Source organism: Sciurus carolinensis, chromosome 11 (genome assembly GCF_902686445.1).
Source record: "Sciurus carolinensis chromosome 11, mSciCar1.2, whole genome shotgun sequence".
Lineage (NCBI taxonomy): Eukaryota > Metazoa > Chordata > Mammalia > Rodentia > Sciuridae > Sciurus > Sciurus carolinensis.
Window position 1 is genome coordinate 17,754,775 of NC_062223.1, and position 18,767 is coordinate 17,773,541.

The 18,767-nt window shown below is 41.1% G+C and overlaps 2 protein-coding genes across 5 annotated transcripts; one reads left to right on the forward strand and one right to left on the reverse strand.

Moving 5' to 3' along the window:
- Positions 1-606: 606 nt before the first annotated feature.
- On the reverse strand, positions 607-11,477 carry Tmx2 (thioredoxin related transmembrane protein 2). 3 transcript variants are annotated; one of them, XM_047519323.1, is made up of 8 exons: positions 11,227-11,472; positions 4,027-4,087; positions 3,684-3,797; positions 2,776-2,852; positions 2,439-2,545; positions 2,180-2,245; positions 1,958-2,087; positions 607-1,475 (listed from the first exon to the last, which is right to left on the reverse strand). In XM_047519323.1, the coding sequence occupies exons 1-8, from the start codon at positions 11,413-11,415 to the stop codon at positions 1,329-1,331; spliced, it is 891 nt and encodes a 296-aa protein (XP_047375279.1). In that variant the 5' UTR covers positions 11,416-11,472; the 3' UTR covers positions 607-1,328. The 3 variants fall into 3 exon arrangements, with proteins under 3 accessions (XP_047375279.1, XP_047375280.1, XP_047375281.1); XM_047519324.1 differs by having other exon boundaries at positions 11,250-11,389; XM_047519325.1 differs by lacking the exon at positions 607-1,475 and having other exon boundaries at positions 1,995-2,087; positions 2,191-2,245; positions 11,227-11,477.
- A 323-nt stretch (positions 11,478-11,800) lies between these two features.
- Med19 (mediator complex subunit 19) lies at positions 11,801-18,307 on the forward strand. 2 transcript variants are annotated; one of them, XM_047516696.1, is made up of 5 exons: positions 11,801-12,074; positions 16,710-16,966; positions 17,130-17,226; positions 17,536-17,659; positions 17,817-18,307. In XM_047516696.1, the coding sequence occupies exons 1-5, from the start codon at positions 11,858-11,860 to the stop codon at positions 17,920-17,922; spliced, it is 801 nt and encodes a 266-aa protein (XP_047372652.1). In that variant the 5' UTR covers positions 11,801-11,857; the 3' UTR covers positions 17,923-18,307. The 2 variants fall into 2 exon arrangements, with proteins under 2 accessions (XP_047372652.1, XP_047372653.1); XM_047516697.1 differs by having other exon boundaries at positions 17,536-17,630.
- Positions 18,308-18,767: the final 460 nt, after the last annotated feature.

Here is an 18,767-nt window from a genome sequence, read left to right on the forward strand (position 1 = left end):
GTCTGAAAGCAAGCCTCACCTCACACACAGAGTTTTAGGTAGCTATGAGTCGCACCAATACCCTTCCCAAATTCCTACTCCTTGCGATACATGGACCAATCCCACGTTAAAATCACAAAGAATCTCCCTGTGTTTAGTACCCTAGATTACAGAAATTGGTCTTCCCCAACTGTCACCAGTACTGAGAATCGATGCCCAGCATTTGGTGAAACAAAATATGCCATTTCATATTAAGTGATCTTGGCTGTCGTGGTGGCCCTCACCTCTAATCTTACTCGGGAGGCTGAGGAAGGATCGCTATTTCAAGGCCAACCTGGACAACACTGTGAGATCCTGTCTCAAAATAAAAATATAGGACTGGGGATGTAGCTCAGAGGTAATGGACCCATGGGTTCAATCCCAAGTATTGCTAATAATAAAAATATTAAAAGATAGGCAATTCCTTTGCAGTTACTTAGTTTTTCTTTGATGAATGTCTGATGTTTGGTGGTGCTGGGGATCCCACTCAGGGTCTCAAGCATGCTGGGTAAACTCACTTCCACTGAACCACATCACTGGTCCCTGCCTAGCTTTTCTGCCAAGAAACACAAGAGAAACACACAAAAGAGTAATCAAAAGGAAATCCCAGTCTCTTTATTATGGAAAACTATCAGTTCTGTGTGGGGACTAGGTCACAGAAAAGAACAGTTCAGGCTTTCTTCTCCAGGTCCCAACACACAAAGGAAAGTCTCAAGCTTCTATTCCTCCTCCTCTGGATCCCTACAAAATAGGGGGATCATTTAATACTATTTTCAATGATGAAAACTCTGTGGTTAAAGGTTTCTCCTTGGAACCAGTAACAAGTTTAGGCTTGTACTTTTTTAATGAATGCCACAGACCAAGCCAGAAGGGCCTAAGGAAAGTAAGGGTCCTTAAGGAAAAATTCTTAGTGTTCTATACCCTGGCATGTAGCAGGTTTAATCTAGTCTAGGCTGTGCAGGTCCACTAAGAGGAATAATGAAACCACAGACTGGTGATGTCTGAGTAATGAACAGCAGTTTACACAATGACCCAACCTTGGAGGGAAACTATTTCCACTCCCATCCTATGAGATCTCTCCCTTAAGAAAAGAGTTAGCCACAGCACAGCAGGCCTTCCTTTAGGGTACCTGACAATTCTGTGGATGCTTCTTTAAAATCAGAAGCAGCACTCTGCCCACCTTGGAACAGTCAAACAGGGAAAACAAATAAAAGGCTGCAGCCTCAGGCAGAGCTTGTGGTTACACTGGAGCAGGGCCTCAAAGGGTGCCTGGAATTGACAGGAGAGGGAGCAAAAACAAGGCAGTGATCTTATTTGTCCTTCTTGCTTTCCCCATCTGGCACTGTGGTAGGGGTTGGGGCCACAGACTGCTCCTCCGGGGTATTGTCTCCAGTCTTTGATATCTTCTTAGCCCGTTGGTATAGTTCATTCAAGTTAAATTCACGAATTACATTCTCCTGCACAAAAGATAGGCATACATCAAGATCTGGTTTGGAAGGCAAAGTTCAGAATCTAGAAGTAAGAGGTATTTGGACACAGAGTAGGAAAGAAGGAAGGAAAGGAAAGGACACAAATCTAATACTTAAGTATTCATTGTGTGTCAATCACTGCCAAGAATGAATGATACCTACATGTAATCTGCAAAACAATCTTGTGAGCCAGATGAATCTCCAATTTGCAGATGAGAAACCTAAATGCCTATAGACTATAGGGGCCTTAGAGACTAAGTCTTAACTCATTATTGCTCCCCAGTACTAGCATATTGGCATATAATGTAAATTTGGTGAGTGAACTAATAAATGAGTCCTGGTATCTAGTCTATACCCTCAAAACTAAAGGACAAGTGGTAGAAGCTGGGAATCAAATCCAGGTTGGGCTTTAAAACTCATCCACTGATCTACACCCTTTTGCAAACCACTTACCCATTCCTTCAAATTACCTCAGAGAAGGTCCAAGAGACAGCTCGTCCTTTCTTGTCAATCTGTGGCCGCCGCATTACCTCCTTGCCACCTTGGAATAGGATCAGGGTAGGGAGTTGCTTGGTGAGGGGTGATATGCTCACTTTGTACCTACAGGGCCCAGAAAGAACTCTGTAAATGTATCTGTATATACTGCTCAAGTAATTCCTTGCTCTAGATCCTTAGCCCAAATCTTTACATACCTGGTACTAACATCGGTATAGCGTCCAACATCCACCTTCCCAAAATTTAGCCCTGTACAGTTGTACCTGAGAAGAATAAATTACTTAACATACTGAAAAAAGAAAAAATGGATCAAGGGAAGTGAAAAGAAAGATAGTTGGGGAGGGAAGAGGAGGGAGGGGGGAAGTGACTTTGGCTGCAACTACAAAAGTCAAGGCCAAAAATAAGGGAAGGTATGGCATCTCAATTTCCATCATCCTTCCCTTTGCACTAACTCACTTGAGGGAGAGGTCAGCATAGATAGGAGCAAATGATTGGCAGTCATTAGACCAATTGGCAAAGAACTCCACAATCCAAGTGACCCTCTTGTCCCGCTCCAGTTCCTCCTGCCACACAAAGGGAAGAAACAGTGAGCTGGATCATGAAAGAATCTGGGCAGGTCCAGACCTTAGTACCTAATTCCTCATCCTCGCTTTCCCTCTTCTGGCTCCCATAACGAACCACAAATGCTCCTGACTTTCATTTTGAAGCATTGTTATTCCTCCTAGTGAACTGAGATCATAACTATAAAATCACCTACCAGGGACCCAAGAACCAGAGGAGGAAGAATACTCACGTCAATAGTTTTATCACTGAAGTACTTGATATACTCAGGGCCCATATACAGAGGGGGTTTGCAGGTCATCAGGAACACTGAACACAGAAAAAAAAGATACCAGACAAAAAACATACAAGGCCTTGCACAACAAACCAACTCAAGGATTTTAGCCACCAAAGAATACAACTTGTAAATATATGTAGACCAATATGATTCCTTCCACTTAAAAATACAGTCTCAGGGCTGGGGATATAGCTCAGTTGGTAGTGCTTGCCTGGCATGCACAAGGCTCAGGATTCAATCCCCAGCACCACCAAAACAAAAAACAAAACAACAAAAGTACAGACTCTATAGTTTCTTTTTTTTCTTTTTTTTTGGGGGGGGGGGGAATTGAACCCAGGGCCACTTAACTACTAAGCCACATTCCCAGCCCATTTTTATATTTTATTTAGAGACAGGGTCTTCTCTGAGTTGCTTAGGACCTCGCTAAATTGGCTAAATTGCTGAGACTGGCTTTGAACAAGCAATCCTCCTGCCTTAGACTCCTGAGATGCTGGGATTACAGGCATGCACTACCATACCCAGCACTGTAGTTTCTTGCTATCCAAGCCACACACATAATTACCTGTATAGGAATGAAATTTGATTCCCCAAATCAAGTCTTTATTTATTTTATTTTGGTGGGATTGAACACAGGTATACTTAACTACTGAGCCACATCCCCAATCCTTTTTTAAAAAAATTTTGAGACTGGTCTCACTAGGTTGCTTACAGTCTTGCTATACTGCAGAGACTAGCTTCAAACCTGTGATCCTCTTGCCTCAGCGTATTGAGCTGCTGGGATTATAGGCATGTACCACCACATTCAGCTAAATCAAGTCTTTATTAACATAGTCTTACAAAGAACTTAAAGACAGGTGCCTCACCTATGCAGAGTGTGATGTAAAGCAGGCCCATGCGAATATCCAGGCGGAAGAAAAGAATTGTGTTGGCCACTTTACTAAACATGAAGATGTTGCCTACATGTTGCTCCACGGTGACTGAAACAGAGATGTCACAGGTCAGACAGGGCTGTATACTCCTATATCCCATTCTTTTTCCCTCTTCTTGGGGTACTTTTGAAATGGGAGAGGGAGAGGGATTTAATTCAGCCTTGGCATGAAATGTGGGACTAATTCACTAAATAGTGCCCCTCTCTCATAACATGAAAAAAAGCCCCTCCAGGGGCATCTGGCCTGACCCTGAGACTAAGAAGCAGGCTAAACTTACTAGATCTTCGGTTCTTCATCATCACAATGGCACTGAGAAACATCAGGATCTCCACTTCTCTCTGGAACAGAAGCAAAATGACAAGAAATGCTGTAAAAAGAATTGATGGGGGAGGACTAAGTATGTTAGAAAAATCAACAGAGACCCAAACTGAGAATAAAAACAAAGATATCACTGCAGTTCACTAAGGTATAGTGGGAAAAACACCAGTCAGAAGAGCTATATTAAGGTCCTACTCCTGCCACAAACCAGCTGGTGAATTTCAGCAAATCAATTAATCCTTAAACTTTGGTTTTCCTGACTGATCATTATCTACTCAAAGTGATACTCTGAGAATTAAATGAAGATAATGGGTATGAAAGGGTTGTATAAAGTGTGATATATTCCCCAAGATGATATTATAATCAACTCAGTGTGACCCTAGTTAAAAAAAAAAAGTTTTCTAGGGAAGCTTTCTTTTTTTCTTCCACATTTTTTTATTGGAGCATTATACTGGAAGATAATGATGGGATTTGTTGTTGCATATTGAAACACATACACAATATGACAATAAATTTGACCGATATCACTCCCCAACACTTTCCCCTCTCCCTCCCCACCTCTCATTCCACCCCTTTGAAGAGCTTTCTTGAGCTTTCTTGATAATATTCTATTAGCAAAATATCTGTCTGTTCACTTGTTTGGCTTTGCTTTCTCTCCACCCAACATATATAGTGGTAATTCATGTATGTACCTTTGATGTAAATGGAGAGCTAAAGGGGAGCCACAGAGCTCCTGAAGGCCCTTTTCAATACCCTTGGTTTGCAGTTTCTTCTAGAATTTTAGCACCCAAGTGAGACAGACAAGACACAAACAGACAAAGACACAAACAAGATAGTACCAAAATGTGGGACTAGTTCACTAAATATGGGTCCTTCATCACATGAATGAGGATAATAAGACCACTGAAGAAACAGCATGGTGAGAGGAAAAGACTGTAGATTACATAGTCTAAGGCCTTTCATATCCTTTTCTTGTATTAACAACAGGGATCAAGTGGTCATTTCAGAAAAAAATCAACTGTGATTTACAGCTAAGAGTCAGGAACCCAGCTTCAATCTCCAACAAAAGGTAATTTATTGCTGGGTGTGGTGGCACACACCTGGAATGCAAGTCACATGGGAGGCTAAGGCAGGAGGATTCAAAGTTCCATGCCAGCCTCAGCAATTTGGCGAGGCCCTAAGCAACTTAGTGAGACCCTTTCTCAAAATAAAAAATAAAAAAAGGCTGGAGATATGTTTCAGTAGTTACCTGGGTTCAATTTCAGGTACCAAAAAGAAAAGTAACTAATTGAATTTAGATAGGGGCATGTAAAATGGGAAAGAGGGATTATGACAGATTGTAGTAAATATTAAATCTGAAGCAAATAATAGGGTTTTCATGAGTGAAATTGGGTGGGTTTGAATTAGGATTTAAGGGCTGGGAGTGTAGCTACTCAGCATATGCAAGGTCCTAGGTTCAATCCCTAGCAACACACACACAAATAAATAAATAAGGCCAGGCAGAATTGTGCATGCCTATAATCCATAATCCAGTGGCTTGGGAGGTTGAGGCAGGAGGATGGCAAGTTCAAAGCCAGCCTCAGCAATTTAACAAGACCCTGTCTCAAAATAACAAATAAAAATGGGTTGGGGATATGGCTCAGTGGTTAAATGCCCCTGGGTTCAATTCCCTGTACCAAAAAATAAAAATAAAAAAAATAAATAAATAAAAAGAGAGAAAGAGAGAATGAACTGTGGTCAATCAGGAGACCAAATACAATTACAGAACCAAAAGGAGCATTCTCAAAGATGGACTGGTGAGGAATACTCCAAACTTTATTTCCTTTTTTTCCTGGGCGTCAGCAACTAGACTCTCCCAATCACCTTGCATCTGGGTAGTGCTGATTAGTATTACTGAATGGAAGTGATCTGCCACTTATGCACTCAGACAGTTAAAACAGGGTTTGCCCTTGCATTCCAGCTTTCTTTCTTCATCCACTAGTTTCATGATGCTTAGATAACAGAAGGCTATCGGATGAAGACGGAAGGGGCCTGGTTCCAGAATGACTATATGAAGCAGAGGTCTCTTCATAGCTTTGTTCATTCACTATTTTTAAATCTTTTCACAACTCTGCCCCAAACAAAACAAAACAAAATTTTCATTAAGCAAAATTTCAAACACACACAAAAGTAGGGAGGACACTTTTTTGTGGGGGAGAGGAGCTCTGAGGATTGAAGTCATGGCCTTGTGTGTGCCAAGCTTGCGTCCTTTCACAGAGTTATACCACCAGCCTGAGAGGATACTTTAATGAACCCCTACTAACGAGTTACAACAGTAACCAACATTTTGCCAATGTGGTTCCATTTCATCTGTCTATGATACCTACTTTTTTTTGCTGGAGAAACTCAAAGCAAATTCCAGTTACATCATTTCATTTGTGAATACTTTAGTGTATATCTCTTACACATACGAACACTTTTGTTTGCTTTTACAGTCCTAGGGATAAAACTCAAGAGTCTCACACATGCTAGTTTAGTACTCTATCAGTGAGCTACACTCCCTGTCTCACTTTTTTCTATTTTTTAACCCTCTACACAAACATAATACCATTACTATACTGTAATAATGTGAAATATATATTTTGGTCTTCATCTGGTTTCTTGACATATAGCTCCTAAAATGTTTGGAATCTCTGGAGTGACAAGTTATCATTTGTATATTTTCAGTTTGCATCTTTTTTTTTTTTTTTTTTTTTTTTTTTTTTTTGATACTGGGACGTGAACTCGGGCACTTTACCACTGAACTACATCCCCGGGCCTTTTTTTTTTTTTAACTTTGAGACACAGTCTCACTCAGTTGCTGAGGTTGGCCTCAAACTTCCAATCCTCCTGTCTCAGCCTCCCAACTCACTGGAATTAAAGGTGTTCACCACTATAGCTAGCTGTAGTTTGCATCTTTTTAAAAATATTTCTTTTGAGACAAGGTCTCACTGTTGCTCAGGCTGAGCTCAAACTCCAGGGCTCAAGTGATCCTCTTGCTTCAGCCTCCCAAGTAGCTGGAACTATAGGCATGCATCACCCTATAATTTGGATCTTGAATGTCCCTCAAAGGTTTATGTGTTAATGGCTTGGTACTCAAGGCAATGCTACAAGAAGGTGGAAAGCCTACTGAGAGGCTTTTAGACCACTGAGGTGTGCACTTGAAGGGGATTCTGGGACCCTGGGTCCCCTTGCTCTCTGCTTCCTGGTCATGAGGTGAGTGGCTTTGCTCCACCACATGCTCCTGCCATGATGTGCTACCTTGCTGCAAGCCTAAAAGCAATCAGACTAACCACAGATGAAACTGCAAAAGCTATAAGGCAAAATAAACTTTTTCTAAGTTAATTAACTCAGGTATTTATAAGCTGATTACCTCTTTTATGATTATCTCATAGTGATGGAAAGCTAACTCATATGGTAATGAGGACAGAGGCTGGTCACAAGAAAGATTAAGGCATAATTAATGTTGGAATTTTCAGTTCTACCCTCTAATTTCCTTAAAGGGGCTGAAGTTGATCACCAATGGCCAATATTTAATCAGTCATTACCTACATAGTAAGGCCTTCATAAATATCCCAAAAGGAATGGGTTTGGGGAGCTTTCAGATGGATGAACACATGGAGATTCCTCAAGGAAGCTGCCTATACCTTCCCAAAAAACACACCCTAGGGGTGGGGCTGTAGCTCAGTGGCAGAGCATCTGCTTAGCAATGTGAGGCACTGGGTTCGATCCTTAGTACGCCATAAAAATAAACAAATAAAACAAAGGTATTCTGTCCATATACAACTAGAAAAAATAAAAAACCACATCCTATGCATCTCTTCATCTATAGCCTCTGTAATATCTTTTTTTTTTTTTTTTTTTTTGGCGGTGCTGAGGATTGAACCCAGGGCCCTGTGCTTGCGAGGCAGGCACTCTACCAACTGAGCTATATCCCCAGCCCCTGTAATATCTTTTATAATAAGTCAAGTAGAAACATTTTCCTATTTTCTGTGAACAGCTCTAGCAAATTAGTCAACCCTGAAAAGGGGGTACTGGGAACCCCATTTTATAGTTGATTAGTCAAAAGTATAGGTGACAACCTAGCTTATTTTAAAAATTTTTTTTTAGTTGTCAATGGACCTTTATTTTATTTATTTATCTGCGATGCTGAGAATCGAACCCAGTGCCTCACACATGCTAGGCAAGCACTCTACCACTGGGCCAGGACCCCAGCCCCCTATTGCTTGTTAATGGCATCTGAAGTAGAGGTAGTCTTATGGGACAAAGCCCTCAACCTGTGGGGGTCTGACACTATCTCCAAGTAGATGGTATCAGAATTAAATTGAATTAGAGGACATTCAGCTGGTATCTGCTACAGAAATGACTGGTTATGAGCTGGGGTTGTGGCTCAGTGGTACAGTGCTTGCCAAGCATGTGTGAGGCACTGGGTTCGATTCTCAGCACCATGTAAACATGTTCATCTACAACTAAAAAAAGAAAAGAAATGATTGGTAGGAAGAAATCCCCATACACTTCCTAATAACCAGAGATCAAAGAAATGTCCTGTGGGTTTAGAGATGTAGATGTAGCTCAGTGGTAGAATGCCTTCCTGGCATGCATGAGGCCCTAGGTTTGATCCCCAGGACTTTAAAAAAAAAAAAAGTTCTGTGTTGCTATAGTATAGTCGTAAAAGCTGTTTTATTTTTCATATATCATGTACATATACAACAAAATAATTCCCAACTGTCTTTATTCAAATGATCCCAATTGTCTCAAAATGTTATTGTGTGGTAGTCCCCCTTTATTTGCAGGTGAAACATTCCAAGAACCCTCAGTGGATTCCTGAAACTATGCATAGCTACAACCCTTATACCTGAGCAACAAAGTAGCATATAATTGTTTTTCTTATTGATAAGTTTCACCTTTTCACTTAAATGAAGCACTTAACAGCTTCTCACTGACATAGCTAACTTGCCAGCATCACTATTTTTGCACTTTGGGGTCATTATCAAGTAAACTAAGGGTACTTGAACAGTTGATCTGATAACTGAAATAGCTATTAAATTACTAGCAGGCAGGTAGGATATACAGGATGGGTATGGTGGACAAAGGAATTATTCCCATCTCAGAAGGTATTCAGTGGACGGACACATGATTTCATCACACTCCTCTTGGTGTACAACTTAAAACTTACAAATTGTGTACTTTTGGAATCTGTTATTTAATATTTTTAGACTGCAGTTCAAATTCATTAATCAAGGTGGGGCTATTGTATGGCTGTTTGAGCAAATCCGGATTCAAGCAAGATTCACATATTTCATTTGGATAATGTGCTCCTTTGATCTTATTTAATGGTTTTTTTTTTTTTTTTTTTTTTTTTTTTTTGGTACTGGGGATTGAACTCAGGGGCACTGAGCCACTAAGTTATACATCCAACCCTTTTTTATATTTTATTTAAAGACAGGGCCTTGCTAAGTTGCCAAGGCTAGCTTTGAACTTGTGATCCTCTTGCCTCAGCCTCCCAAGCAGCTGGGATTACAGGCATGTGACCATGCTGGGCTCTTCTTTAATTTTTAATTGATACCAGCTCTTCCTTTTTTTAATCCCAGGCTATATATCCATTGGGAATTTTTTTTTTCCCTCCATACTGGGTTCTGAATGAACCCAGGGGTATTCTACCAATGAATTACATCCCCAATCCTTTTTATTTTGAGATAGGGTTTCACTAAGTTGCCCAGACTCACCTCAAACTTGAGATCCTGCCTCAGCCTCCTCCTAACAAAGAAATCATTATTCCTTTATAAAATCTTTGATTACTATTAAAGACAGGCTATACAGAAAAAAATAAAATAAAGGCTTGATTTTTCCCTTTTATTTAATAAAATAGAAATGTTTTTAATATGTTAAACAACTAAAACTTTGGAGTTTACCTTATTTCCTAACTTCCCAATCACCAAGCTGAGTTAGAAAACTAGGACTCTTCATGGAAACAAAAACTGACTATTAACACTAAGTAGATTTTTTTTAAAAGAACAAAATAAGAAAAGTCTATCAGAATAATAAGATATTAAAATTTCCAGTATTTTCCATATCAGACAAGAATATACAGAGAAATAAATTTTATAAAAAGCCTACATTTATTAAAATTCTTTTACTATCCACATACACTTTTGAGACCCATTATCTTTAAAGTGGTAGAGAATATCAGATTTTTAAAAAGATCTTTTGAAATCACATGGCTACATTCAAACCAATAATGCTGTCTGGAAAAAGGAAAGAATAAATAAGGGAGGGAGAAAGTAAGGGAGTGGGTTCTGGTGAAAGTCAAGATTCACTCTGGGAGCTGGAAAAAAAAAAAAAAAAAAGACAAAAATTGTAGATCATCCTCCTCAACCAGGTGCTGCTCTTTAGCAGTGAGCATACAGCTTCAACTTCTTTTTTAAGAGGTCCTTCCACTCCTACCTAGGAAGCACAGCAAGGGGCTCGGAGAGATTTCTTTACAATGCAACTTTTACAATTCCTTTTCAATAAACGTCACATTCTTATTCAATTTTGCATCCTCAGCATCCTGCATAGTGTTTCAGAGTGTTCACTCCGCAAATGTTTACCGAATTTAGAAATGACTGATCATGTGTGCAGTACTGTGGCCATCAGAGTAGTTTCTCAGGCACTGAGTAGTTGTGTGACCTTGGCCTAACCATGTCGAGATCAATGGAGGGATGGGATGTAGCTCAGTGGTAGAGCACTTGTCTAGCATGCAGGAGGCCCTGGGTTCCATCTCCAGCACCGCAAAAATAAAATTTAAAAAAACGGAACTCCTACTGCTCGTCTTGTACTACTGGCTCCTCGGAGGGCTTTACAGAACAACCAGCACTGTAAAATGCTATACATGTGCACAGTTTTGGTAAGCTGTTGACTAGTATGAATGGTATAACAAACACGGGGCTGCAGTTGTGCCGGGGCTACAACTAGACAGCTCCATTTTCCCATCTTAAACACACAGGTTAAGACTCAACGACGACTCTACACTCTTCTGTCGATAAGCCCGCTACAGGCTCACTCAAGCGTTCTCAGAAAGGTGAACACCGGGGCTCCCAGGAGCACCTTGCAGGAGCATGGACAGTCAAGGTCGTGGGCTACTGACACAGGGGGCGCTCACCCAGTCAAAATCACACGGATTACCGTCTTCGCGCTGGGTGGGCAAACCGTGGCAAAGCGGTGGTAGTTTCCTCACAAGTAGGAAAGCGGCAGAGAGCAGAGCAGACAGAAGGCAGTAAGGTCGAGCCAGCCATCGTGAAAGCCTCGGCACCGAATACAACAGAGCAATTAAAGGTGCCAGGACCGCCATCTTTCCGGCCCTAGCGGCACCCGCCGCTCTCCAGCGTCCGTAATTCCGCCTCCTAACCAGTGAGACTTCTATTGGACCAAGTCTCAAGGTGCACCGCCTCTGGGCCCGGAAGTAGATCTCTGATTGGATGTTAAAGCAGGACAGACCTGAAAAGAGGATTTCACACTTTATTGGCCAATATAGCTGTCGTTTTTCCACCTAGGTAATTTTATTGGTATGCGACTGTGGTGAGTCAAGGAATCAGAGAAGAATTAAGTTAGAGAGCACTTCCTGAACGTTTTCATACAGCGACGGAAGTAGTTGCCGGAAGAAGGTGGGCGTGGTTAGAGGCACCCAATGATAGGAGGGTGCTAAAGGAAGGGGGCGGTACCCGGTGAAAGGATTGTCCAATGAAAATCACTAATGCCACAGACATCAAGGCAGCGCTGCGTCCGAGGGGACGATGGAGAATTTCACAGCGCTCTTCGGAGCTCAAACTGACCCACCACCTCCTCCAACTGCACTCGGCTTCGGACCAGGAAAACCTCCACCTCCACCTCCGCCTCCTCCGGGCGGGGGACCCGTCACGGCCCCACCTTCATCCGCGGCCAGTGCCCCTTCGGGTGCAGACAAGTCAGCGGCTGGTTGTGGCCCATTCTACCTAATGAGGGAACTGCCAGGTGAGTACTAGGCCTGGCCGAAGTCAGCCAATCAGATCATAGATAGTATATATGGGCGTGGCTATCAGTGTTCCCTGGAGGTGCGAAGTAACCTAGGCAACGCGTGGCCAGATGTGCTGCTCAAAGTCGGAAGGGCTGTTAAGATTCACCCAGGGATGACTCGAATTTATGGGACTGATTAGGGGTTAGTGAGCATGCATCTCTGGACTATTTTTCACGCTAAACCCAGGCTCTGTCACTGACGTTTGTGGCTTCGTAGGAAAAAAAAATGTTCCGGGTTGAGTTTGGAACTTTAGAGGCCAGATTTAACTTCCCTGGGGACCTAGGTTTTAGTTTATGTCAACCACAAATTTGGTTTGAAAAAAGTTGCTTGCCTTTCCAGAAGCTCAACAATTCATCTACTAAAAGAAGGGATTAGAATCGAACCAAATTCTTTCATTCAAAAAATTATGTGGCTACGTGGGAGAGCACTTGCCTAAAGCATCCATAAGGCCCTAGATTCAATTGACTGCACCACAGGAAAACAAATACTTTGTTAAGCACTGTTTTCCAAGAACTGTTTTAAATGCTGGAGGTACAATGTGAACCAGAATGATAACATCCTTGCCTTTTTGAAGATTACTTGTCAGCAAAGGAGGTGAAGTGTAAACAAGATAACAGATAGTGGTTAATACTGTGAGAAAACATGACATATAATTGAGGGCAGAAGTACTTTAGCTGAAGTGATCACAGCATCCTCTCTGAGTAGATAGCATTTGAGCTAAAATTGAGCATAGACAAAGATCCTGCCATTGTGGACAGGAGGGAGAGATACTTCTAGATACACAAAATGAGATAAGAAGTCCCCGTGTAAGTCTTGGAATATCTGAGGGACAGAAGACCCATTGGACTGCAGTGAAGTGAACAAGGGCAAGAGCAGTAAGAGATGAAGGGGGAAAGGTGGGCAGAAGGCATTTAGATTTTAAGTTATAAGGGAAGCCAACATAGAATGATCCGATCATTTATTTTTAATTACTCAAGCAGCTACATAAACAACAAAAAGTGGGGAGATCAGTCAGAAGCTACTACACAGTAGTTCAGGAAAGAAATGATGGTTTGCACTGACTGGCCTTTGCAATGGAAAAGTGAATGAATGGAGGATACATGTTAGAGCTGACAGGAATAAATCAAGTATAGAAGTGAAGCAGAGAGGAATTGATGACATAAGATTTTGGCTTGAGAAGTTGGGTGGATGGTAATCTGAGACCGGAAGATGAGGAAGGAATAAGTTTGAGATGGTGGAAATCATGAGTTATTTTGGACATGTTAAGTCTCCAGGATGCCTTTCAGTTCATTTCAAGTCTTATTGCTATGTCATAACTTGGGAGACACTGATATGTAATACTATTTAATATTTAGAATTGCTCTTTAAGGTAGGCATTATTTATCAGTATTTATAGTTTAAAAACTGAAAGGTAAAAAAGTTGACTATTACTTGATTAGTGATTGGTGTCCACCAGTTTCTTTAGTCTTTCGTCTTTTTTTTTTTTTTGTACTGGGGATTGAACCCATGAGTGAAAGAGAAGTGAACCCATGAAATAGAGAAGCCATGAGTGATGTGGGCAATATTTGGAACTTCAAGAAAAAAAAAAAATTGAATCTGCATAGAGTTGACTGAAAACATGCTGGAAGAGCAAGATTTGTTTTTGAGAGTGAGTCAGGGCTGGGAAGAAAGATTTATAAATCATCTTCATAGAACTAATAGTCAAAACAGAAAGTTGAATTCTTTTTTTTTTTTTAAAGTTTAGAAAAAGTGAGTGCCTATTCTCCTGGACCTTAAGTATAACCACCTGGAAGGAGGAGAGCTAGCAGAGGGGGGAAAAATCAGGAGACACTAAAGGCAGGAGGTAGTGCCCAGAGTTGGAGGACAGTTACCATGACACTGAGCTAGTTAGACCATTCTTCTGAGATGTTTGGCAGTAACAAGAAGGAAAAGGATGGAGTAAGACCAAAACACATAGAGGAAAAGAACCTTGCTCATTTAATATTTATTGAGTAATGGGTACACTGTGCTGGGCATTAGCAATACATGAATGTACAAGACACTTTCTGTCTTCAGGGAGCTCACAGTCAGAACCTGAGTTTTCCCAAATGAATGATTATAAACAAGCCACTTGTCATTTGTACCCATGTGGCCAACATAATTACAGATGAACTTGCAGGTTAGATATTTCTGCCCTTGCCACTCAGTCTTTATCAAGTTCTAGTAAGTTTATATTTTTTGAAAAAAATCAGCCATGCAGTATTTATATTGATAATGCCTTGTGTGTATTTTTAAACTTCAGGGCTGGGAATATAGCTCAGTTGGTAGAGTGCTTGCCTTGCAAGCACAAGGCCCTGGGTTCAATCCCCAACACCGCAAAACAAAACAACTTTGCAATGTTTTCATATAAACCTTGAAAAAAATATGCAGTATATAACCATTACCCCATTACACAGATAAGAGGAACTGTGGTATGGAATACAGCCAGAATTAGGATTCTCATTGCCCAACTTCTAATCAAACATTTATAAGTGAAGTATTAATACTTGGCATCATGAGGAAGAATAAAGACATGGGTAACAGTAACCTCTTTAGGACTAGATGGGTACAGTGATGTATGCATGTAATCCCAGTAACACAGGAGACTGAGGCAGGAGCATCACAAGTTTGAAGCCAGCCTCAGCAATTTAGGGAGGCCCTAAGCAACTTAGTGAGACCCTGTCTCAAAATAAAAAGGAATGGGGGTGCAGCTTAGTGGTAAAGCACCCCTGGGTTCAATCTTTAATACCAAAAAAAGAAAACAAAAAAAAGAGTAGAAAAGTTAGGCAGTCAGGTAGTCATAGCTAGGAAAAAATTGGCTGTTTTTTATGTGAAAGTGATCATGTTTCTTGCTATTAAAAAAAACAAAAACAAAACAAAACCAAAAAAAAACCTAAAACTAAAAACTGGATGTGGTGGCTCACACCTGTAATGCCAGTGGGTCAGGAGGATCACAAGTTTGAGGTCAGCCTCAGCATTAGTGAGACCCTCAGCAATTTAGCAAGCCCTGTCTCAAAATAAAAATAAATAAATGAAAAGGACTGGGGGTGTGGTTCAGTGGTAAAGTACCCCTGGGTCTAATCCCCAATCCCAAAAAACAAAGGAATTCATACATACCAGCTGTATAAGCCTGTATCCCCAGCTATTCAGAAGGCTGAGGCAGGAGGATCACAAGCTTGAGGCCACCCTGGGCAAATTAGCAAGATCCTTTCTCAAAATAAAAACTATAAAGGGGGCTGGGGATGTGGCTCAGTGGTAGAGCACTTGCCTAACATGCGTGAGGCACTGACTGATCCTTAGTACCACATAAAAAATAAAGGTTTAAAAAAAACCCAAACTATAAAGGGCTGGGGTATAGCTCAGTTGTAGAGCACCCCAGCACTGCACACACACACACACAAAAAAAAATCTGCAAACCAACAAAGTCCTTCACAGGACAGTAATTTAGCTCTTAGCATGTATGTAGCTAAGCTTTGAGGTACTATTATCCTGGTCATGCAAAAGAAAATAATTTCTCACTATTTAAATTTTTTTTTTTTTTTTTTTTTTTTTTTTTGGTACCAGGGATTGAACCTAGGGACTCTTAACCACTGAGCTATATCCATCCCCCCTTTTATATATTTTATGTAGAAACAGGGTCTCGCTGAGTTGCTTAGGGCCTCCCTAAGTTGCCGAGACTGGCTTTTAACTCGTGATCCTCCTGCCTCGGCCTCCTGAGTTGCTGAGATTACAGACGTGCACCACTGCAGCTATCTCTCACTAGTAAATTTTATGAAAAGCACTTAGAAAAGCACAAGTGTCATGTAAGTTATTATTCAGGTTAGTTCAAGGAGAGTGGACCGTCTCCTTCTTCATTGGGCTAGAGCAATATGCCCTACTTGGATTTTTGCCCTTTTTTCACTTCTACCATTCTGTACTATTCCATTCTATACTATTAATTATTATTTGTGTGCATATGTGTGTGGTACTGGTGATTAAACTCTGCACTCTACCACTGAAATACATCCCCATTCCTTCTTATTTTTTATTCTGAGACAAGTCTCACTAAGTTGCTGCGGCTGGCCTCAAACTTGTGATATTCTTGCCTCTGCTTCCCAAGTAGCTAGGATTACAAGCTACACCACTTTGCCCAGCTATAATATTCTCTTTAGTGCTTGTTATATGATATTACAGATTGCCCCTTATTCAAAATACCTGGGACTAGAAGTGTCTCAGATTTCATAGGTTTTCAGGTTTTTGAATGTTTAGATTTTATCAGTTGAGCTCTGTAATCCAAAAATCTGAAATTGATATACTCTAAAAATCTGAAACTTTTTGAGTCTTATGTTAGAGTTCAAAAAGTTTCCAATTTCACAGCATTTCAGATTCCAGATTTTTGGATTCAGAGTGGTCAACCTGTAATTTACTTTTGCTTTTGTTTGTTTCTGGCTTTATAAATCAGTTTAAAATTTTGTAATTCTCATTTAAGATTCCTTACCCAGGTTAAAATATAATCCTTCCCTTTCCCTCTGGGTCAATGACAAAAAAAGAAAATCTGGTTTTGTACTAATCTTTTATTATTCTGTGTTGTCTAGGTAGTACAGAGCTGACAGGCAGCACCAATCTGATCACACACTACAACTTGGAACAAGACTATAATAAATTCTGTGGAAAGAAGGTGAAGGAGAAGCTAAGTAATTTCCTGCCTGACCTGCCAGGGATGATTGATCTGCCTGGTTCCCATGATAACAGCAGCCTCCGCTCCCTCATTGAGAAGCCCCCTATTCTTGGTGGCTCTTTTAATCCTATCACAGGGACCATGCTCTCTGGCTTCCGCCTCCACACTGGCCCGGTAAGTCCCCTCTTGGGGAGGAGAAAGGCAGATAAAAAGGCCTAAGAGGCATGGAGGTGGCTTTTCTGTTGAAGTCTGTTCCCTCATAATTTACTGAGCAGAACAGATGATGAGAGCAGGGCATTTCCTTCTACTCACCTGGACCCTCCTTTGGTTCCTTCAGTTGCCAGAGCAGTGTCGTCTGATGCACATTCAGCCTCCCAAGAAGAAGAATAAACACAAACACAAGCAGAGCCGTACCCAGGATCCTGTCCCCCCAGGTAAGAAGCAATTCTATTCAAAAGCAAGATAAAGAAAACTTCTGAATCTGGTTTGGCCCTCCAGTTAATGTCATTTAGTTCCCTACAAGAGGCTTGGACTCTTAATTGTCCTGAAGAAGTCAGTTGATATTCTGGGGTCTCTTGGGCAAGCAGACTTGGGAGAAGGGCTTTAAAAGCACTTTGTGTTCTTCCTGGCCATTTAGAAAAAGCAGTTGTCCCTGACTTGAGGTTTTGCTGTAGACTTCAGAGTTCATAGCAGTAGAGGATTTTGAGCTCTACAGGTGATAGGCACCTAATGTCTCCTTACAGAAACACCATCTGATTCGGATCACAAGAAGAAGAAAAAGAAAAAAGAAGAGGATCCTGATCGGAAAAGAAAGAAGAAAGAAAAGAAGAAAAAGAAGGTAGGAGGGAGACCTGTTGCTGCAGCCCAGTGAGTTTCCCTTATTTCACCCTGTCCTAAAGATTTTGTCCTTTGCCTTAAGTTGGACCTGAGATTGAAAACTCAGGGCAGTTTTTTCTAATACAGCACTGGTCAAGGCCAAGCTGCTTCCTAAATGTTCTTACCCCTCCTTCTTTGTCTCCCTCAGAACCGACATAGTCCAGACCATCCAGGTATGGGCAGCTCCCAGGCCAGCAGCAGCAGCAGCCTCCGTTAACAGAATCGCTGGACTCTGGTTTTTCCTGCGGTACTGAACCTGCTAACAAAAGCTGTCTTCCAGGCTCTTGGGATGCTGCCTTAGAGAGTATCCAGCGGTGTGGACAGAGGATAGCTCCTGCTGTGTTTGATTGAGAGTAATACATTAGAAGAGAGAAGGGCCATGTAAGGCTCAGCCCTATTGGCTTTCTCATGGACATCTCTTCCTCTCCCAGGAAGCTTTCTATTTCTTCTTTCTCTTGTGCAATTTGTCTGATTTCAGGACTTGGTTTATTAGGATTTTTCTTAAAAAAAAAAAAAAAAAAAAAAAAAAAATTTTTGCATTTATCAATCAAACTGACTGAAGTGTGGCTGCCTGTATAAGAGGTAAGTGCCTTTCTGTGACACTCTGTTTATAAAAGGCATTGCTAAGATCAGAAGGGATTTGGGTCTTATCATTACATGATCTTTTTAGCAGGCAGGGAAACAACAAAAATGAAGTGGGGGAACATGGTCCCAATAGAAAAAAGTGAGGCAGAGCTTGCTAATACTTTTCCACAGCAAATACATAACACTGCCCACATTGTTGAACCAAGTGCTTGAATAAATCTTCTGCCTCCATCTGAAGAGCCGATCCAATTAGAGCTCAACAGTGTGCTTCCAGGTCTATTTTGTGTTGAAACAGAATAGCCAACTAAAAAGGCATCCAAAATCACCAAATGCGTTTCAGTGACTGGTTTTTTGTCAGAAGCCCATGATCTTTTGAAATGAACCTCTAGCCAAGAAAATGCAAGTGCTTCTAGTCTTAAAAAACAACGTTTCACCTGCTTCTTTGCTTAGTTAGGAATTGAAATTACTTAGCTGCTCTGGAAATACTTCCAAGTGTCTAAGATAGCAACAATAA